The 18289-nt window shown below is 50.2% G+C and overlaps 1 protein-coding gene across 7 annotated transcripts in view; it reads right to left on the reverse strand.

The window, feature by feature from the left end:
- The window catches only part of FLI1 (Fli-1 proto-oncogene, ETS transcription factor), a 132831-nt gene that overhangs the window by 89421 nt on the left and 25121 nt on the right, over positions 1-18289 (reverse strand). The window contains exon 1 of one of the 7 annotated variants that reach the window (XM_086383674.1): positions 9806-10127. The exons of 5 other annotated variants lie outside the window; for them this stretch is intronic. Coding sequence is in view for 1 of the 2 variants with exons in the window: in XM_086383668.1 (XP_086239794.1) it covers positions 6896-6949 (54 nt within the window). In the remaining variant the exon portion in view is untranslated. Of the gene's footprint in view, positions 1-6895; positions 7340-9805; positions 10128-18289 lie in introns of those variants that run through there. One more of the 7 variants, XM_086383668.1, reaches the window with a different exon arrangement.

Below are 18289 nucleotides of genomic sequence, written 5' to 3' on the forward strand. Positions count from 1 at the left end.
ATTCTCCCCAAGAGGGTCTTAGGCAGAATCATATTTCAGAACCTGGTTAGGTGCTCATGGAAAAACTGTGCCACCATGACATATTTTTGGAAAACACGGCAGACCGTATCAGCCCTCTCCTCCCCTTAGAGATTCACGACCTATGTCAGCATGTGTAAGGTTATCTGATTAAGTCCTGAGACATGGGCCTCTGGATATGTGCATAAGCCAGTGCTTCCCACACTAATTTGATCAGATTCCTGTTTGCATAAAGCACCTGTGAACGTCCCCCAGACTCACTCTGGAAGCAATCAGTGCCCTAAGAGAACCTTCATCATGAGTTACCAGTGGACCCTATGTCCCTGCGTTTCATTTTTTTCCCTTTTGTCCTGCCATAAACCACCTCCACCACTGGGAGGAGGAGCCATGGTTCCCTCAATAGAGATAAATGCTCTTAAGCTCAAGACAGCAATCCACCCCCAACCCTTTTCTTCTTTTTGTGGTAACTAGTTGCTTCTTAGAATCATAACTGGCTTTGGTTTTGTGTTGAAAGACTGGGGATGCACGGTCCTTCTTTCCATCTTTGTCATTTACGTATAAATATCCTATCTTCAGAGGGTCTTGCTTTGAATCTTCAGACTAACTTACATCCAGCCTTGAGTTATTCTCTCCACCCTGTCGTCATCACACAAACCATATTTAGAAATACATGTGCAAAACTGAACTTTATCTGTTCAAAACTGGGATAGTGTCTCCTCCACTAGAAAACTCTTTAAAGCAGAATCATTGGTCTAATCTGTTCACTTCTGTATCCAAGACTCAGCATCAAGCCCACAGACAGTATACACTCAATATTTGCTTACTGCCTTGATAAATTACAGCATTCTAGTTTAACAATTCATGTAGAACATGTCAGGCCAAGTGATTAAGACCCATGGTGATTCTGTCTGCACAACAGAATTTCCTGAAAATTTTTAAAATGCCAAACTTAAAAAATGACACTTTTGAAAAATGCCAGTTTCCATCCTGGACCTCCCACAAGAGGAGAGGGGCAGCACCTGGGAATGGGGTGGCGATCCCTGGCTTAGCAGATGGAAAACTGTGAGTCCTGGTGAATTTTACTCCAGTCTCTTCTCCTGACTTGCTCTAGGTGTGGGGCCAATCTCTGCATTTTTGGTGCCTACATTTCACTGCTTAGTAAAGTGGGACTCTGGTCTGCAAATCCAAAATTACACTGGGAGATGTCTACTCAAGCATTTTGAAATCCTAAGATGAGAGGCCACTCTCAGAGTCCAATCATGGTTGCTGTTCCTGGCATTGTGGGTTTCTAGCACATGGGCTGTGAGCCCTAGGTTTCACCAAAATGATTTTTAATACAACCTCACTAAGGGTTTTTTTTATTTTACTGAAGCTGCCCCTTTAACGGAACAAGGGCCGCTCATCTGTTACCACCCTTTCTTCCCAGACCTCTGGTTCCGTGGTGCAGAAGTTACACAAGCAGACCGTTAGACATGCATGCCGGCTGCTGGCTCTTTGGTGCTTTGTGCACTGACATCTCTCTGCACAGAGGCAGCCGGTACCCAGGGAGAATGGGAGTGCACCTCACAGACACAGACAGACACCCCAGGTCAGACCTCAGGGGCTCTCTGCCTGTGGGCAGCTCTGAGCAGTGCCAAGCTGGTCCCCTTAGGGCGATCAGCAGCACAGGAAGCAGAGGGCACGGCTAATGTACATGTCACCATGCGGCTTATGGCCGCAGCCTCACCCCACCTTCGCTGTACAAGCTGCAGAGCAACAGGAAACGACCACGGTATATATATATATATAGCCACATTGTGTTTATCCAGAGGTGCTGTTTTGCACAGATTATTACGTGCTTTTTCACCGGGAGACGACTTGGCATTTGCGTTTTCCTCGGGGTCTCCCAGGTGCTTGTAAAACTAATCAGTCCACCTGAGAAGGAAGAGGGACCTTTTGCCTCTTTGGTTTCTTCATTTTCAAGGTGAACAGACCCATGCATTTTCTTTCCCAAGGGATTTCCGGATCCATTCAGCCGAGGCTTGGAAAGGATGGGAACCAGGGGTAGAAAAATGCAGGATTTCCAGGAGCCTCTAAATACAGCCCATCTGGGAAAATCATTGATTCCGTAAATTGAAACTCACTAATTAGGCTTTACTTCCCCTCACTCCCCACTGCATCCTCCTGGCAAATAACTAAGCACACTCCCCACCCGCCCCACTTCGTGGTGTATTCATCACACAGGCTTGGTCTAGTCCCCCTGAACTCTATCAGAGGCAGAGTCAACAGGGCAGCAGTGGTGTCAAGACTCAGGGAGTCACCCCTGTCCTCACACGGGAGTGGCCAAAGGGAAGGAGAAAGGCCTCTCACCCTGGGTCTCTCCTCTGAGAAGAGCCCTTCTTCATCACTTTGGAAGTGGCTTCCTGGGAAGGCCAGCTTATTTATCAGCCTTCTAGTACATTCTAGGCTGTAGTCCGTGGGGTTGCTAAGAGTCGGACACGACTGAGCGACTTCCCTTCCCTAGTACATTCTTGAATTGGGCCATGGCTTTAGTAGTAGTGGTCTGCCCTTTACCACACTCCTCTCTCCGCTGAATGAACACCGGATGAGTGTTAGGACAATGTATGTGTGTGTATGTGCATGCGCGTGCTTGTGCTCAGCCGCTAAGTGGTATCTGACTCTTTTGCCATCCCATGGGCTGTAGCCTGCCAGGCTCCTCTGTCCATGGGATTCTCCAGGCAAGAATACTGGAGTGGGTTGCCATTTCCTCCTTCAGGGATCTTCGAAACCCAGGGATCGAACCCGTGTCTCCTGCATTGGCAGGCGAATCCTTGATTGCTGAGCCACCAGGAAAACCCCATTAGGACAGTGGAGCGACTGAAATACTGTTTCCACAAAGTGAGAACGGAAGTACTTTGGTCTAATGTGTGCACTGGCAGACCTTGGGCAAGTTAGGAGACATTTCTGAGACCTGGGTTTTCATCTGTAAGATGGGGATCATGAGGTGGTGAGGATTAGATGAACGAGGATGGGTGAAGTTTTCAGCACAGTTCCCACACAACCAAAGACATGCACGGCAGGCAGAATGGAGATGGTGAGAGTAAGTATCAAAAGAGGGACTTCTGAGCAGGAAGAATCCTGCGGAATACAGACCCTGATTCCAAGATCATCAAGGTTTCTATGACCCCTTATATCTAAAACTGACTTAGTTGGCTTGGCCAACACGAATGAACTCTGTGTTGGAAGATGAGAATAGCTTGGAGGTCAGTAGAGCAGAGGGTTCCTGAGCAGCGTGCCGCTCCATAAAGGGACCCCTGAACATCTTGATTCTGCCTGCTCTGAGAAGATGCTGAAGTTAAAGATGCATTTTGGGGGAAAAAAGTGGGAGGCATCCTTTGAGTGCAAGCATTCTGGAGAATGCTTACAAGTTGTTACAAGTTGTTTACAAGTTTACAAGTTGTCCTCACATCCCAGCCCTCCCAGCTAATTTTGGGGCATGCTCCCCAGCCAGTTCAGAAGAAACCAGCTTGAGAAGCAGAAGTGACTGCCTCTCGTTTCCATCCTTTAAAAACAGGCGGTAGGGATGTGTTTCTCTTTTGTATACTTTCTCTTTGGTACAAGGAGGCCAAGGGTGTAAAAGAGACCTTGCTTGGACCGCAGCCAGTGTTCCTGCTTAGCGGGCCCGCATCTCCCACGGGAAGCCCTGCATCCCTCCAACCTCACCCATTTCTCTTCCCACCTCTTTAATTGTCCCATGGCCCGAACCATTGTTCAGTCTCATTACTGAAAGTCGAGCACACGGTGGCAGGGCCCAAGGCCTGCGGCTGTGTGTGCCTGAGATTAAGACTTTTATCTGATCTTCGACAACTTGCAGAGGAAATCCTGTTCCAAAACCCGGAGCCCCGAGCGAAAGGTTGCCAGCAGTTCCTCCCTCCCACCTGCGAGATGAATCAGGACACCTGAAATGTGAACATGGGCTCATTGTTTATAAATATAATAAGCTCACTTCCTGTCACTCTATTAACCCCTCCCCCTCCCTCTTTTCTTCTAAACTCAGAGCCTAATAAGGCCTCTGGGCAGAGCCCGGTCAGGTACCCTTTGTGTCCCCATCCACACCAGGTCACAGGGCGAGGGGCCTGGGGGAAGGCAGGTGCTCGCTGCAGAAGCGCCACCGCGGCCCATCTCTAGTGCACTAGGCTTCCCCCAGGAGTCCAGCCAGCTCCTTATAGACCTAGACAGGCACCAGCAGCTCAGCGTCACCGTGGAGCCCAGCGTGGGTCACCTCGAGGAATGAGAGAGCCGCAGGCAGAAGGCGTGGCTCTGGTGGTTGGAACAGAGGTTTGGGGAGTCGTGGGTTTTCCCCTCAGCCCACTCCCCAGCTAGGGAGCTCACTGACTGTGGTTGGTTTTACATGGCATGCTGTATCCCTCAGCATGGTGTAGGTGGTACAGACCCACCTGATATCCAGGTGAAGTTGCCCACTGGGGTAAACAGGGAGTAGAAACAAGATATTAATATTTCTTGTAACTGAAGGAGGGCATCCAAAGATGGAATTTGCCAGGGGAGGTGCCCCGATTTTTTTCCTTTTCCCACCACTCCTGTCAGTTCCTTCATTGCAAATAGGAGCAGATCTATTCATCAGTTAGTCCAGCGGTTTGCCCAGCCCTGTGCTGGGTGCCTGTGGGGAACACACAAAGAAAAGAAGGCTTGCCCGAGGGAGTTCACACCCGCAGGGACCACAGGAATGAGGAAGAAATGGTTGAGGAAAATGTGTGCACATCAGCACAGGCCAGAAAGGGAGCGGGGTGTGCAGACCTGCCCCATCTGAGGGGCTCACCCCCGTCCGACACTCACGGCAGTCAGTGGGCACCCAGACCATCCCTAAGATCTCCTGCAGCTCCATAAGCCTGTGCTGGATGCTGCTGGATAATTCAGAGGAAGAAGGCAGATGGTGCAGCCACTTCCCAAAGGACGTGAAGCCTCATCTGCTCCAGGGGTGGCCACTCCACCTCGGAAGGACCGCAGCTCCCAGAACGAGGGTGGTAGAACTGGAGGCTGCACCTGCTGGTCTTTCTTAAAGCAGAGCTGGAGAGAGCCCTCAGTTTGTTTTGTCCTGTTTCGGCTTGTGAGCAAAGTGAACTTGCTAGTCAGGATGGAAGTGGCCCAAGGGGAAGTGGGTCCTGGGAGGGAATCTTTACTTCTACCCAGGGGAGGATGGAGGAGACGGCAGGGATGCTCTCTTCCTTTAACGCTCACCCTCAACAAACAAACAAGAAGCAAAACCAGGCTGGCCCGGAGGACAGGCGTCCTTCCCCACGTCTGGACGGAGCCGCGGGAGGCAGCAGACGCTGGTCCAGGGTTACGAGGGGAGACCTCACGGCGCATGCCTTTTCCCAGCCCCAGATTCAGGTTCAGTATCACTGGCAGCTTCCAGTTGGCCACTGTGGCAGTGTTTATACCAGGGAAACAGGTTACGTACATCAGAGAGCTGGTTGTTAAACAGTTAGAAAGGCTTCCAAGGTGGCTCAGGGGTAAAGAATCTGCCTGCCAATGCAGGAGACGCAGGAGATGTGGGTTTGACCCCTGGGTCGGGAACACCCTTAGAGAAGGAAATGATAACCCACTCCAGTATTCTTGCCTGGGAAATCCCATGGACAGGGGAGCCTGGTGGGCTACAATCCATGGAGTTGCAGAGTCAAATGCGACTGAGCATGCGTGCAGGTGGGTGGGTGTGCCTACTTCTCAATCAGACGGGACTTGAACCCATGCCTCGAGGCCTCTGGCTGCAGCAGGCCAATGTTCGAAGCTGATGGGTCAGCCCTGTCCACGACCACTGCAGTGGACCCAGCACTCAAAGCTTGGCTGACTTCATCCCACTAAAAGGATGACACAGGCCTGACCTGCTGAGACCCGACGTCAAGAATCTGAAAGCCTGACACTCTAGGGACCTTAAACAGTTTTCGGTGGCTGCCTTGCTAAACTGTAAGCTATAAAATATATAGTACTGACCACTATCGATTTAGGAGCTGCTCTTGGCCAAGTACAGAACAAAGCACTTTGTGTAAGTTATTTCATCTCATTTCATTGTTGCCAATTTCCTCATTTTATAGTTCAGGAAGGTGAAGCTTGGGAGGTTCCCCAGCTTATCAGCAGCAGAGCTATGGTGTGAACCCAGATCTGTCTGATGCTAAAATGTGCTTCTTCCCAAGTCTACATCTTTGCCACTACACAGCACGCCTGTTATAAATCTTATTCTTCCTCCTTAAGAATACAACCAAATGGGACTTCCCTGGTGGTCCAGTGGTTCAGATTTCGCCTTCCAAATGCAGGGGGTGCAGGTTCATTCCCTGGTTGGGGAGCTAAGATACCCCTTATGCATACGTACTTAGTCACTCAGCTGTATCCGACTTTTGCAATCCTATAGCCCGCTCAGGGATCGAACCCACATGTCCTGAGTCTCCTGCACCGGTAGGTGGATTCTTCACCACTGAGCCACCTGGGAAACCAAGATCCCATATGACTTGTGGCCAAAAAACCAAAACGTAAAACACAAGCAATACTGTAACAGACGCAACAGACTTCAAGAATGGTCCACATCAAAAAAAAATATATATATATATATACCCAAATGATATCAACTCTAAGTGGGACCACCAAGTGGTCCAACTCTAAGTGGCCAGCTCCCAGGGCCAGCAGGAGAGCACATTCACCCTTCCCAAAGGCCAGCCCCTCCCCCCACAGGACACACTTCCTCTTCCCCCTCCTCTGGCCCAGCCGTTGTCCCTCCCCTCCTTCAACCTCTACTCAGAACTTACTTCCTCCTTGAAGCTTTCTGTCATTAACCCCACCCAGTGCTGATCACTTCGCCAACTTGCCTCTCAAATACTGACATACTTACCCTAGATTCCTCTGCCTTGCTTTCACAACCGGAGTCCACTGGGCTCTTGTGCATTGAGCTGTGTCTTGTCCCCCCTTTTGTCTTTCCCCACAGGGTTTGGCAACGGGTGTGCTCCACGAGGGCCTCCTGGGGTGGCCTCCGTGCTCTCTGTCTGTAGGTCTATGAGTGGCCTGCCTGGCCATCCACAGATCTCCCAATGATCTGGCCGAATGACCTGAGCATCCTCTGTGTTCTGGTCAAAGGGGATAGTCATGTAGAGTTTGGGCAGGAGAAGTAGCCCAGGCCTGTTGAGGTCACTCAAGGAGCTCTCCTGTCCAGCCTGAAACTTCTGAGGACTTCTTTTTTCAAACCTGGGCCAGACCAGGACTCAGTTTCCTCCAAGAACGTCTGAGGATCTCCTGTCAGGTCCTTCCTACTTCTTACCTTGAGTGGCAGGCTGAAACTAGCAACGGAGTCAGAGTTTGAGGCTGGGTTAGGGGAGGTCCCAAAAGGTGTGAACACACTGGTGAGTGTGAGTGGGTGTTAGCTGGGGACAAGGGGACTCAGGATGCAGGTACAGGTGCTTCCCCAGCTCCCGAGTGGACCCAGGATAGAGGTCAGACCTTGGGTTTTCGGGAGGAAGACGCCAGTGATGTGGTGGTGACAGCGGGTGTGATTTGCATCTGGGAAGCCAGACTGTTTCAAACATCTCCTCCAAGGCAGACAGTCATTCCTGACAGGCTCCCAGCCTGCGTGGAGTCCACCCTCCTTCTCTCCTGCCTTGTCCCCCACACCCCCAGGCCCGGGCCATGCTGCAAGTCCTGCCTCAGTGCAGACCCAGTCGTGATCCCCATACCCTGGCAGCTAACACGTGAGCAGGCTCTCCTCCCGCACGGCCTGCCGCTTTTAGACTGGCACACACGGTTTTCACAAGACGGGTTTTTGTGGTTTGGTTTTTTTTTTTTTTTTTTCCTTCATAAGTTTGCAGCTGCTAGTTTTGAAACCACCAGCGCTGAGGCAACTCAGTCAGAAAGAGAGCAAGAAGAGAAAAAAAAAGAAAAGGAGGGCAAACACATAAAGGGAGGACAAGCTATCTTTCTATAAACCGGGCACTGCAATAGCTAGGTCTGGGCTCAGGCTTGGCCTTGCTCTGCCAGCCCCCGCAGGCTTCTCTTCAGACAGTCCCCTGGAGGCATGCGCAGGATAGATTTGAGGAAGTGAGTCTGAATCCCCTGCCTCTGCCTGCCTGTGGTCACAGGTGAGTGTGAGGGGCCGAGATGTGGGTTATGATCTGAAGGGGACCGGCCAGCCCCCTGGTACTGCTTGAAGACACGAGAGGGTGTGGATATGGCATGGTGTGCAAGCTGGGACTGGAAAGGGAAGGAGGAGGAAGAAGGCACAGGAAGACCCTGATTGAGTTTCCCAGGAGGGGATGCTATTCAGGCCTACCTAGGGGGTTACTTTGCATATGCAAACTGAAGGATTTAGCTGAACACAGACTCCAGATCAGAAGAGCCAGAAATAAAGGAACCCAGAAACAACTACTCACATTTAAGTCTTCCCATCCCCCCTCCCACATCCACCAGCAATTGTGGCAGCTAATTATAGTTTTTATCTAAACCAAACACCTTGAGTCACAGCCTGGAGTCATAGCCCTGGCTACTTGTACTGAGTGGCTTTGGGGAGCCCCCCATTTGCTGACAGTCCGACCTGAACCCCACAGTTCCTTCTGGGGTTAATAAATGCAGTTTTCCTGGAGGAAAGAGGGTGAGTCCTAGGGATAATTACCAAGGAAAGAAATGAGAAATGGTAGAATCTCCGAATCGGGCCTGAGTAGGGTTCTGGGGATCTCTGCCTCCATGAACCTCTGCTTCTTCCTCAACAATCTTGCATTAGTTGTTTGTGGTCTTTTCCTCACTGTCTCCATTGCTCCTCCCCAGATTTAGAGGGTCCCTGAGGGCTAGGAATACCCAGCACAGTGTATGCTTTGCTTGTAGTAGGTGCCCTATAAATGCATAGTTAATGGAATTGAATGAATATTGCTGATCCGACTCCCTTACAAAAACAAGTATTGATTTTTTTTGTTGGCCACGACATAAAATTCAAATTCTCTAGAATCTGATATGAAAGTGATAGCTTTGGGGGTCAAGCCCAAGCTCCTTTCCAGTTTCCCCGCCCGTTGCCCTGTAAATGTGGCACACTTACTGACATCCTTCTCCCCTTCATGCTCCCTCATCCTGGAATGTGTGTGTGTGTGTGTGTGTGCGCGTGCTCAGTCATGTCTAACTCTTTGCGACCCCATAGACTGTAGCCCGCCAGGTTCGTCTCTCCATGGGATTTCCCAGAAAGAATACTAGAACGGGTTGCCATTTCTTTCTCCACAGGGTTTTCCCAACCCAGGGATCGAACCAGTGTCCTGGAATATCCTGCCAAGTAAATCCGAAGTCACTTGAAAAAGCCAACTCCATCATGAGCTGCCCTCCACGAAGCCCTCCCCAGCTCTCCCAGCTATTTCCAGCAGAGTTGGGTGTTTCTTCAGTTGGTCTCTTGTGACATTTAGTACACAGTATTGTGAAAGAAAGCACTTGCTTTCCTTCAGAGTCTGCCCGTGTCCATCAGGACACTGTTAATCAAAGACAGGAACCACACCTTATACATCACTGCATTCACAATGCAGCACGGTGCTCAGTACGCCTCTGATGATGACTCTAATGAAAGAAAGGATGGGCTCCGTCCACCCCTTCCTTGGAAATCTCCAGCAGTCTTTCTGTTCCCATTCTCCTTCCTTCCTTCTCTTTCCCCCACCATGCCCGCTCCTGGTGCTCAGCACATAGATGGCACCAGGAACACAATTCTTTTATTTCCACCTCTGAAATATCTCTACCCTTGTGCACAAGCTCCATAGAATCACTCACAGCCATTGCTACTCACCACTGCTCACAGGCCGCCAACGCTTGTAAAGATGTTGATTCTGGCCTTTTATTTTCCAGTGATGTGGACAGTCATGAAGATGAACCTTTCTGGATCACAACACACCTCCTCCAGGAAGCCCTCTTGCACTAGTTTGAACCCACAGGGACTTTCCTTTTCTTCTGTTTTCTTTTTGGCTTATCCACATACACTGTCTCATCCCCCACTCGTTCCTCTGTTCCCTTTCATAGTTCCACTGTTACTTTGAACTTGTATGCAGTTGTCAGCAGATATTTTTTTATCCTGGTTCTTCAGAGACTTCCACCACCATGGTTCACAATACCTAATACACGATCAAAATACAAAATAATGCTCCTGTATTGACTTTGTGCATTAACATTCACATTCCCTGGACTATGGGTTTTCCCAAGGGAACTTTACCTGGTCCAACTAGCCGCTGGTCAGGAAGCAGTAACCAGCAATATCTCAATGACTGTAAGTTCTGTGATGGAATAAATCTTCAATAACTGACTACCTTTTACAAAGAGCCGACTCTTTTCTTTTGGAAAAGATCCTGATGCTGGGAAAGATTGGGGGCAGGAGGAGAAGAGGGCGACAGAGGATGAGATGGTTGGATGGCATCACTGACTCAATGAACATGAGTTTGAGCAGACTCTTGAGAGATGGTGAGGGACAGAGAAGCCTGTAGCGCTGCCATCCATGGGGTCACAAAGAGTCAGACATGACTTAGCGACTGAAGAAGGAACAACAACTCACATAGTTGGACTTTCATATGTAAAGCCACACTACTTAGTCCCTTGGTTCAAATATTGATAAAACTGTGAAATCTTTCCCAGCAGAGAAAGCGCTTCTCCCAGAAGCTTCATCAGGTACAGCTCTGCAAGGTGTGCTGGAGTCTAGGGGCCACAGAGAAGAGATAGAATGTCCCAAATGAGGGCCACCTGTAGCCAGGTGGATCATGGGGCTTTCTGGAATCTACACTCAACCAAACTGGTGTCACTAGACTCTTATGCTCCGTGTCTGAACATCCCCATCCTGCGCTCCCTTCTCTGGGTTGGGCTTCTCTGAGAAGCATCCTCGACGTCATCTCCTGTCCTGCCCTCCCTTATGCCCTGTTAAAACTTGCCAGATTTGCCATATTCACAGGACCTTGCTAAGGTTGGCTCAGACAGTCATGTCAATAAGTAAGTTGCATTTTGACACAAGCTTCCCAGGGCTCAAAGGAATCAGCTCATGGTGATCATTTCAGGCAGATGGGATGCTGGGGCTGGATCTTTCAGAGCATCCCAGCTAAGCTACTTGGGATACCCGCTTCTAACGCCAGCTGTGGACAGGGGAAAGGTCCCCCCACCCCTGCTCCCTCCAAGATGATCAGGGAGTCTCCGACCTGAAGGCCACTTGGCAGGAGTTCAGTTTGGGAGGGTTGGAAAGGAGCCCCACCCCCCACCCCCACCCCCAATAAATACCTAGTCTGAGTCATCTGATTTGGAACTCAGGGTTTGGAAAGTCACCCAAACGCCTCATTCCCAAATCTGACCTTCTAGAGAGTCTGGAGCTGGCAAGTTTCAGATTCATTTGCGTCAACATGTTGTTTGGTTAATGCAGCTGAGCATCTAAGCCCATTTTCTTAGAAACAGGAAATCCCAGTGTGCCAAGAGTAAACAGATCCCAGCCCCCAAAGTTCGAGTTCATTTAGGAACTCTCTGACCACAAGGGTCTGTGGAGCTGTGTGCTCGAGCCAGGCTCCTTTCCTGCCCGTAACTGATCTTACCCAAAGCAATGGTCTCTCTACAGCTCAGCGGCTGGAAGAGCTGTGTGCTCGGCAGAGGCTGGGGCTGGACTAAGGGCAGGATTCCACTGTCAAACTTAAGACAGGAGTATCAAGGGTCTTACTTGGGAGGTATCTCCCCCGAGACTCCCACCATCGACTCTTCGATTCTAGTCACTTCCCTTTATATTTTTTGTGTCTTCCATGAGAGCAGGGGTGTTAGCTGTTTTATCCTCCATCCCATCATTCGCCCTGCAGTGCGCTGCGTGCCTGCTAAGTCACCTCAGTTGTGTCCGACTCTTTATGACCCCGTGGATTGTAGCCCACCAGGCTCTTCTGTCCATGGGATTCTCCAGGCAAGAATACTAGAGTGGGCAGCCATGCCCTCCTCCAGGGAATCTTCCCGACCCAGGGATGGAACCTGTGTCCCTTATGTCTCCTGCATTGGCAGGCAGGTTCTTTACCACTAGCGCCACCTGGGAAGTCCAATCCTCCAACAGGAGGCACTAAATACCTATTAATGGAATGAATGAATGGTTGACAAAGCAGACCATGTGAGTTCAGGCTTTGATGAAGGGTTTGGCTGACTCAACTCTGCAAGGTATCATGCCGGGATAAACGCACAGCTGCTGGTCCTCCCAGAAAATTCTCCCTCACAGACTTGCCAGCACTCAGTTGGGAAAGACAGATTCTCTCGAAGCTACCAGGAGGTTCCAGCTTCTCAAGGCTGGCCAAGTGAGCTCTGGTTCATGGGGGCTGGAGGAGAAGAAGGTCATCAGCTGGGTGGAGGGCGACAGGCAGGGGCTGGCCAGAGGGGCTCCCACTGCAGAGAGGTTTGGCTCCCTCACCAGACAAAGAGCCCTCAGAAGTCTACCTCCCCCACCTCCAGCACACACGGGGTGGGCAGGGAGGCTTGGCCTCTTTCTGACAAGCAGACCGGCTGACCCTGCTGCTGGGAGGGCAGAGGTGTGGCAGACAGCCGCCGCCCCAGACGCCAAGTCGCTGAGCAGCCACGGCCAGGCCTGACGACGGAAGAGGCAGCTCTTCTGTTATTAGTGGCTGCTTTCCACGTCTGTGCAAGTCAAACAGCCTATGCAAAAACGAAGCCTTGTGGTAGCAGCAGACTCAGAGATGTAGGTGTCCTGGTGCCATCAGACTGGGCCCTGGACTGGCCTGCAAGTCCTCAATCCCGCCTCCCTCTGGGTGACCCAAAGGGGTGAACCCAGGCCCCTGTGCCTCCCGATTTCCGACTGAAGGGGGATCCTGTAGCTGCTTCAACATCCCTTTTTCAGCACTTCATGTGAGATCATTTCTAAAGCCCATAAAGGATATTTTATTAAAATAGAAAAGAAAGAATTCTAGCCCTGTTGGGCTTCCCTAGTGGCTCAGACGGTAAAGAATCTGCCTGCAATGCCAGAGACCTAGATTCGATCCCTGAGTCAGGAAGATACCCTGGAGGAGGAAATGGTTACCAACTCCAATATTCTTGCCTGGAGAATCCCATGGACAGAGAGGAGGCTGACAAGGTACAGTCCATAGGGTCACAAAGAGTTGGACATGACTGAGCCACTAACACTTTTCTAGCCCTGTTATAAAACACCACCCCAGCTTCAGAAGTTGAAGAGTAGCAAGATGACACATACTGTCCAAAAACGCAGCACTTAACATTCATGGAGGGTTTATCTGGCAGTCCATAAGACACAGTGACCTACCACAACGCCTGATGATACAGGGAAACAGCCATAATTAAATACAAAGAGAATAAAAGGAGATTGCAAAACAATACGATTCTGGTTATACAAAAACCAGACGTGGATGTATATATATCTGCATTAAAAAGATTGGAAGGAAATACACCCGAATATTAATAGGTTGTTTTCTGGGTTGCTATACTGCAGGCGCTTTGGCATTTTCCCAGGTTTTTCCATATTTTCTAAATTTTATGCGAAGATAATGTAGTACTTTGGAAATTGCTATTAAAAAATACTTAAAAATAAGCAATAGATTTAATGAGTAAAAGAAAAATGTAAGCCAAAAAATAGAGAAGCAAAGAAGTCACAGTCTATGCAGTGTAGGCTTGCCCAGGGAATGGATTAGCAGCATAGGGTGGGTTAATGCACCTTTCATTCTGGTCCCTGCCTCTTTGTGTCTCTCCTCTCATTTCACACCCCCACCCACCTCTGCTCCTTCCAGTCAATGCCTGGGCAGGGCTCTGCTCACACCTTGCTTTCCTACTGCACCCGCCAGCCTGGCATTCCTGCTAGCTTATTGCAGGAGAGCAAGAGACTCTAGAAGCAAAAGACGATGTGATGAACATAACTCAGCTCCCAAAGTGCAAGGTAAGTCTCGCTTCTTGTTCTACACCACCAGAGATTTCTCCAGCCTCACAGAGTCTCATCCTTTCTGCATGCAGAGCCCTCGGTGCCTGTGTGTGAGGTGCCACTGGACAGTGAATCAGGGAGATTTCACTGACTTCCACATGCAGCTGCTGTCAGAAACTGGCTGCCCTAGATCCCCAGGGGAACATATTCAAGGTAAACATTAATAATACATAAACATACATGCACACACACCTCTATTTGGTATGTGTGGGTGCAGAGATAAGTATGCACCATACAGACATATATGCACACATCATACACAAGTACATGGGCAAAGAGGGGAGAGTTTGAGAGCACGCACACACACAGAGAATTCTGTCCTCACAACATTATGAAATGGTATATTTTCTTCATCCAACTGATGAAGAAACTAAGCATCCAAGAGGTTAAGTCACGGCCGGAAGTGGCAGGGCTACAATTTGAACACCGATCTCCCCAACCTGGACCCTTCGGCAGAGGGCCCTTCCCCCTCCTCTATGGAAGTCCTGGCAGGCTCTTGTGGTGTTAGTGAGCCCAAAAGCTCCATAATTACCGGGTTGGACTTGGCCTCCAGAATAACCATGACAAAATTTGTGGAAATGTTCACAACAGCTCTTCACTTCCAGGTTCTGAGATCAGAAACGGAAGTTTCAAAATACCGAAAGTTCGTTTATGTTGAACATACTGCTTGGGCGAAAAGCAGGAAGTCCAAGAAAGCCTGATCTCATGAGATTTTTCAGCCCAATTTGGATCCACATCTGCACTTCTGGATTTTCCACTGAGTCCAACCTCAGCTGCTCTGCAGCTTCTCCCATTTCACTGACTCTCCACCTACGGGGGTACAGATAAATAACAGTCTGTGGCCACTAACTAAGATTTATCCAGCAATCGGCCGGTGGCGAGGTGGTCAGCTGGACCGGGCAGCAGACAACAATTGAAATTTGAAAAATCTGCACAATTCTTTCTGTAAAGGTTTCTTAAAAACCAAACCAAAATAAACAAAAGCTCTAAACAATAAGTCATCCAAATAATGGCCTCTGTGCTTGTTTCCAGGTGCAGGAAACAAGTGGAAAGGAATCTTGCCACCTACTCCTTCCCGCAGACCTGGCCTCCCCATGGGTCAGACCCTGGCCGGGCTGGGAGAGGATGGGAAGGAAGCGGACCAACAGCGGGCCTGGGTCGCCAGCTTTGGGGGAGCCTCAGAAGATGGGGGGAGAATCATTACTGTATCCCATTTAGTTGATGGTGGGAACTGGGATTAGAATCCGGTGGATGGCTTCTGGCTGTCTCTCTTTCTAGCTGTGTTAGCTGCCCTGGCCACCTCTCTGCATTCAGATGAGTTCACAGCATCACAGAGTTTCTAAGTGACTGGGTATAAAGTGAACGTTAGCTGTTACAGTGTTTACAGAAGGGTGGTTACTACAGCTGATGCTATTTTTAATTGGAGTCCCCTTCCATTCCTGAGTTCCCTGGGCAAGTCAGTATCTATGAGGCTTCCCCGCCAGAGGATTTAGAGGGTCCCAGGGACACCCCACTCCCACCATCCCAGCACCACCTTAGATGCCCCCACATCAACATCTGGAAGATTTCTGCAAAGCAAGAATCTGCAGCGCCCTGTGGTCTGGCTCCTCTACTCACAGACTGGAGCACGCTCTCTTGCAGGGCAGCTTTGAATCAGCCACACCCAACTGAAACAGTCCAGGAGAAGGGCAGACCGCACCTTGCAGACCCCTCCTTCACCCTCTTTTCACTCTGAGGAGCTCAGGCACACGTGGGTTCCTGCCTCGCCTTGTGAATCTGTGCACACTGTGCAAAGGAAGTGTAGCCGCTGTGTGGCCTTGAGTGAATCACTGAACACCTCTGGGCCTCAGTCTCCCCCTCATAAAAGCTAAAGACAACATCTGACTCGTGGGTGGGTGTGGGCCCAATAGGGACGTTTCTATAAAGCGCCAGGGCACACGTGGGCGCAGGCACTTCCGGCCTGCCCTGTGGTCCAAACCTGCCCTTTGGGGGGTAAACCCTGGGGGCCTAAATGTCTTAGAAGCAGGCCCTCTGAGCTCCAGAAGAACGGCCAGAATCTAGAAGCACAAGTCCTCAAATCTGCAGTGCAATTTTCAGGGGAGGACAGCGGAATTTCTTACACTTAACAGTCATTAAATAAATGCCACCTTAGAGCAGAACCTTAAATGAGACGGCTCTTCCATTCGAGACGGCCTTCTGGGCATCGCTTCATCCTGACACAGGTCCTGCTCTGTTTCCTTGGCCATCCTGCAGGTGCACATGCTTTACTGGGTACCCTGGCTGGGGTGCACTTGGAGCAAGCCCCCCCGCCCCATTGCTGTAAGCTGCAGCGGGAGGACACGGGGCCTTTCATGTGGCAGGGGCGGGCGTTTGTGCCCCGGAAGCCAAGCTGGTGGGCAGAGGCCACGGCCGCCGCCGCTTCCTCCCCACCTTGGAAAATTACACAGAGTGCCGCTCTGCCCACTGGCTGCCAGGAGATGCCCTGCTGGGTTCTGAAACGATCCCACCTCCTTAGATTGAAAAACAATAATGTGCCCGCAGTGGCCAGCTTGCCCTTTCCTCCCCCTCCTCCTCCCTGCCCTGGAAAAAGTACAGGATCTGTAAACAAGTCATTAGATTCGAGATCCTGCCCAATTTAGACCTTTGTCTCAGTTTTCTCCAGAGTAAACTCGTGGTCACACCCACCCAAACCAAGCAAAGCCCAAAAGGAATGCAGAGTCCTGCGGCCAGGCTAACCACAGCTGACCCCACCATGCCCAGGGCTCGGCGCGCTCCCGGGGCTGGGAGGGGACTGAGGGAAGGCCCAGCGCTGGCCTCCATCAGGGCCAACGGCTAAAAGCTCCGTCTCTGGGTTCAATTCCCCAAAGCAGTTTTCATTTTGCAAATGCCTCCCCAAACAATCAGAAAACCAAAAGTCCACCTCCTCTGAAGTCTGGCAAGAACCCCCACCCCCACCCCCACCCCAGATCAGCTTCTCTTTATTCCTGTACTTCCCGTACAGGCAGGCTTCTAGAAAACAGAGGTTGGAGAAAATGAAAGTCAATGCCAAATACTAACCAGACAGAAGAATAACTGCTTTCCCCCACAGCCCCCCACCCCCAGCTCTGGCATTACGGGCTGGGGGACTGGGCCCCTCTCCTGCCGCCGTAGATCTGTTTATTCTGCACTCCATAAAGGGAAACCAGGCCCTTCGCTGACATTTTGGCTTGGAGGGGGTGGGGAGAGAAGGAGGTCCAGAATTTAAACTCAAAACCAGATCAGCTTCGCTAAATCTCCTAGTGCTTTTTTCTGTGATTCCTCAATGGGCCACATTGTACGATTTGGGCTTTTAACTCTCCCAGCCTGCGCGCCCCCATCACTAACAGTCTGGCTCTGAGCTGAGACGAACGCCATAAACTGCAATGACCTCTTTTTGACTTCCAACCCCGCCGGTGCTCCCCAGATGAAATTAGGGAGCAGCAGGCACGCGAGGGGCTGGGCTGCTCCCCATTCCCACCGCACTCCTGGCTTTTCTCTGCCTCTTCTGTCCCTGCGGCAGAGAAATCTGTGTCTATGCCCCAAACCTGGCTCTCCCGAGTGGACCGGGGCTTCCTTTAAACAATGAAGCAGGGAATTTCCTTTGTCCTGGAAATGTTCCGCTTGTCATCCATGTTATCCTTATCAGCAGACCACAGTGCACCGAGCAGAGGCCCTTCCATGCTTGGGACCCAGGGGGTATCATTGCAAAATGTTTTCTTCGCTTTTTCCTCTGCCTCGAATTCAAAGCCTGACCTTTATGGGCGGAATTCAATCAGGTCATCGCTCAGATTCCCCAGTGGGGAAATAAAAGTAGCACAGGCAAATCCTATTGTTTCCATTTCAAGAAGGTTAGAAATGCGTTCTCCTCCGTAGCATCCAACGAAACGGGATGGGGTGGGGGATAGAGGAGGTAATAAAAAGACCCTCAGAAACAGTTTAAGATCGTGGGAACAAAATGTAGACTAGAATCCCCCGCTCTCTATTTATACAGTCTGTTCTTCAGTACTGCTTTTGCTAGTTTTCAGGCAGTTCGTTTGTACTTGAACAAGTTCGGAAACTATTTTTCCCCTTAAACAACAGAAGAGCATACAGGCGTACCTTGCTTATTGGGCTTCGTAGATGTCGCATTTTTGACACATTGAAGGTTTGTGGCCACCCTATGTCAAGCACGTCTCTTAGTGCCATTTTTTCAATAGCGTTTTGTGTCTCTGTGTCACAGTGGCAATTTTCACAATATTTCAAACTGTTTCATCATTATCATATTTGTCATTGGGATCTGTGATCAGTGATCTTTGATGTTGCTTCTACAACTTGCTG

This window comes from Bos grunniens, chromosome 29 (assembly GCF_055505025.1).
Source record: "Bos grunniens cultivar Pamir isolate PY7600 chromosome 29, Bosgru_T2T1.0, whole genome shotgun sequence".
NCBI classification, from domain to species: Eukaryota; Metazoa; Chordata; class Mammalia; order Artiodactyla; family Bovidae; genus Bos; species Bos grunniens.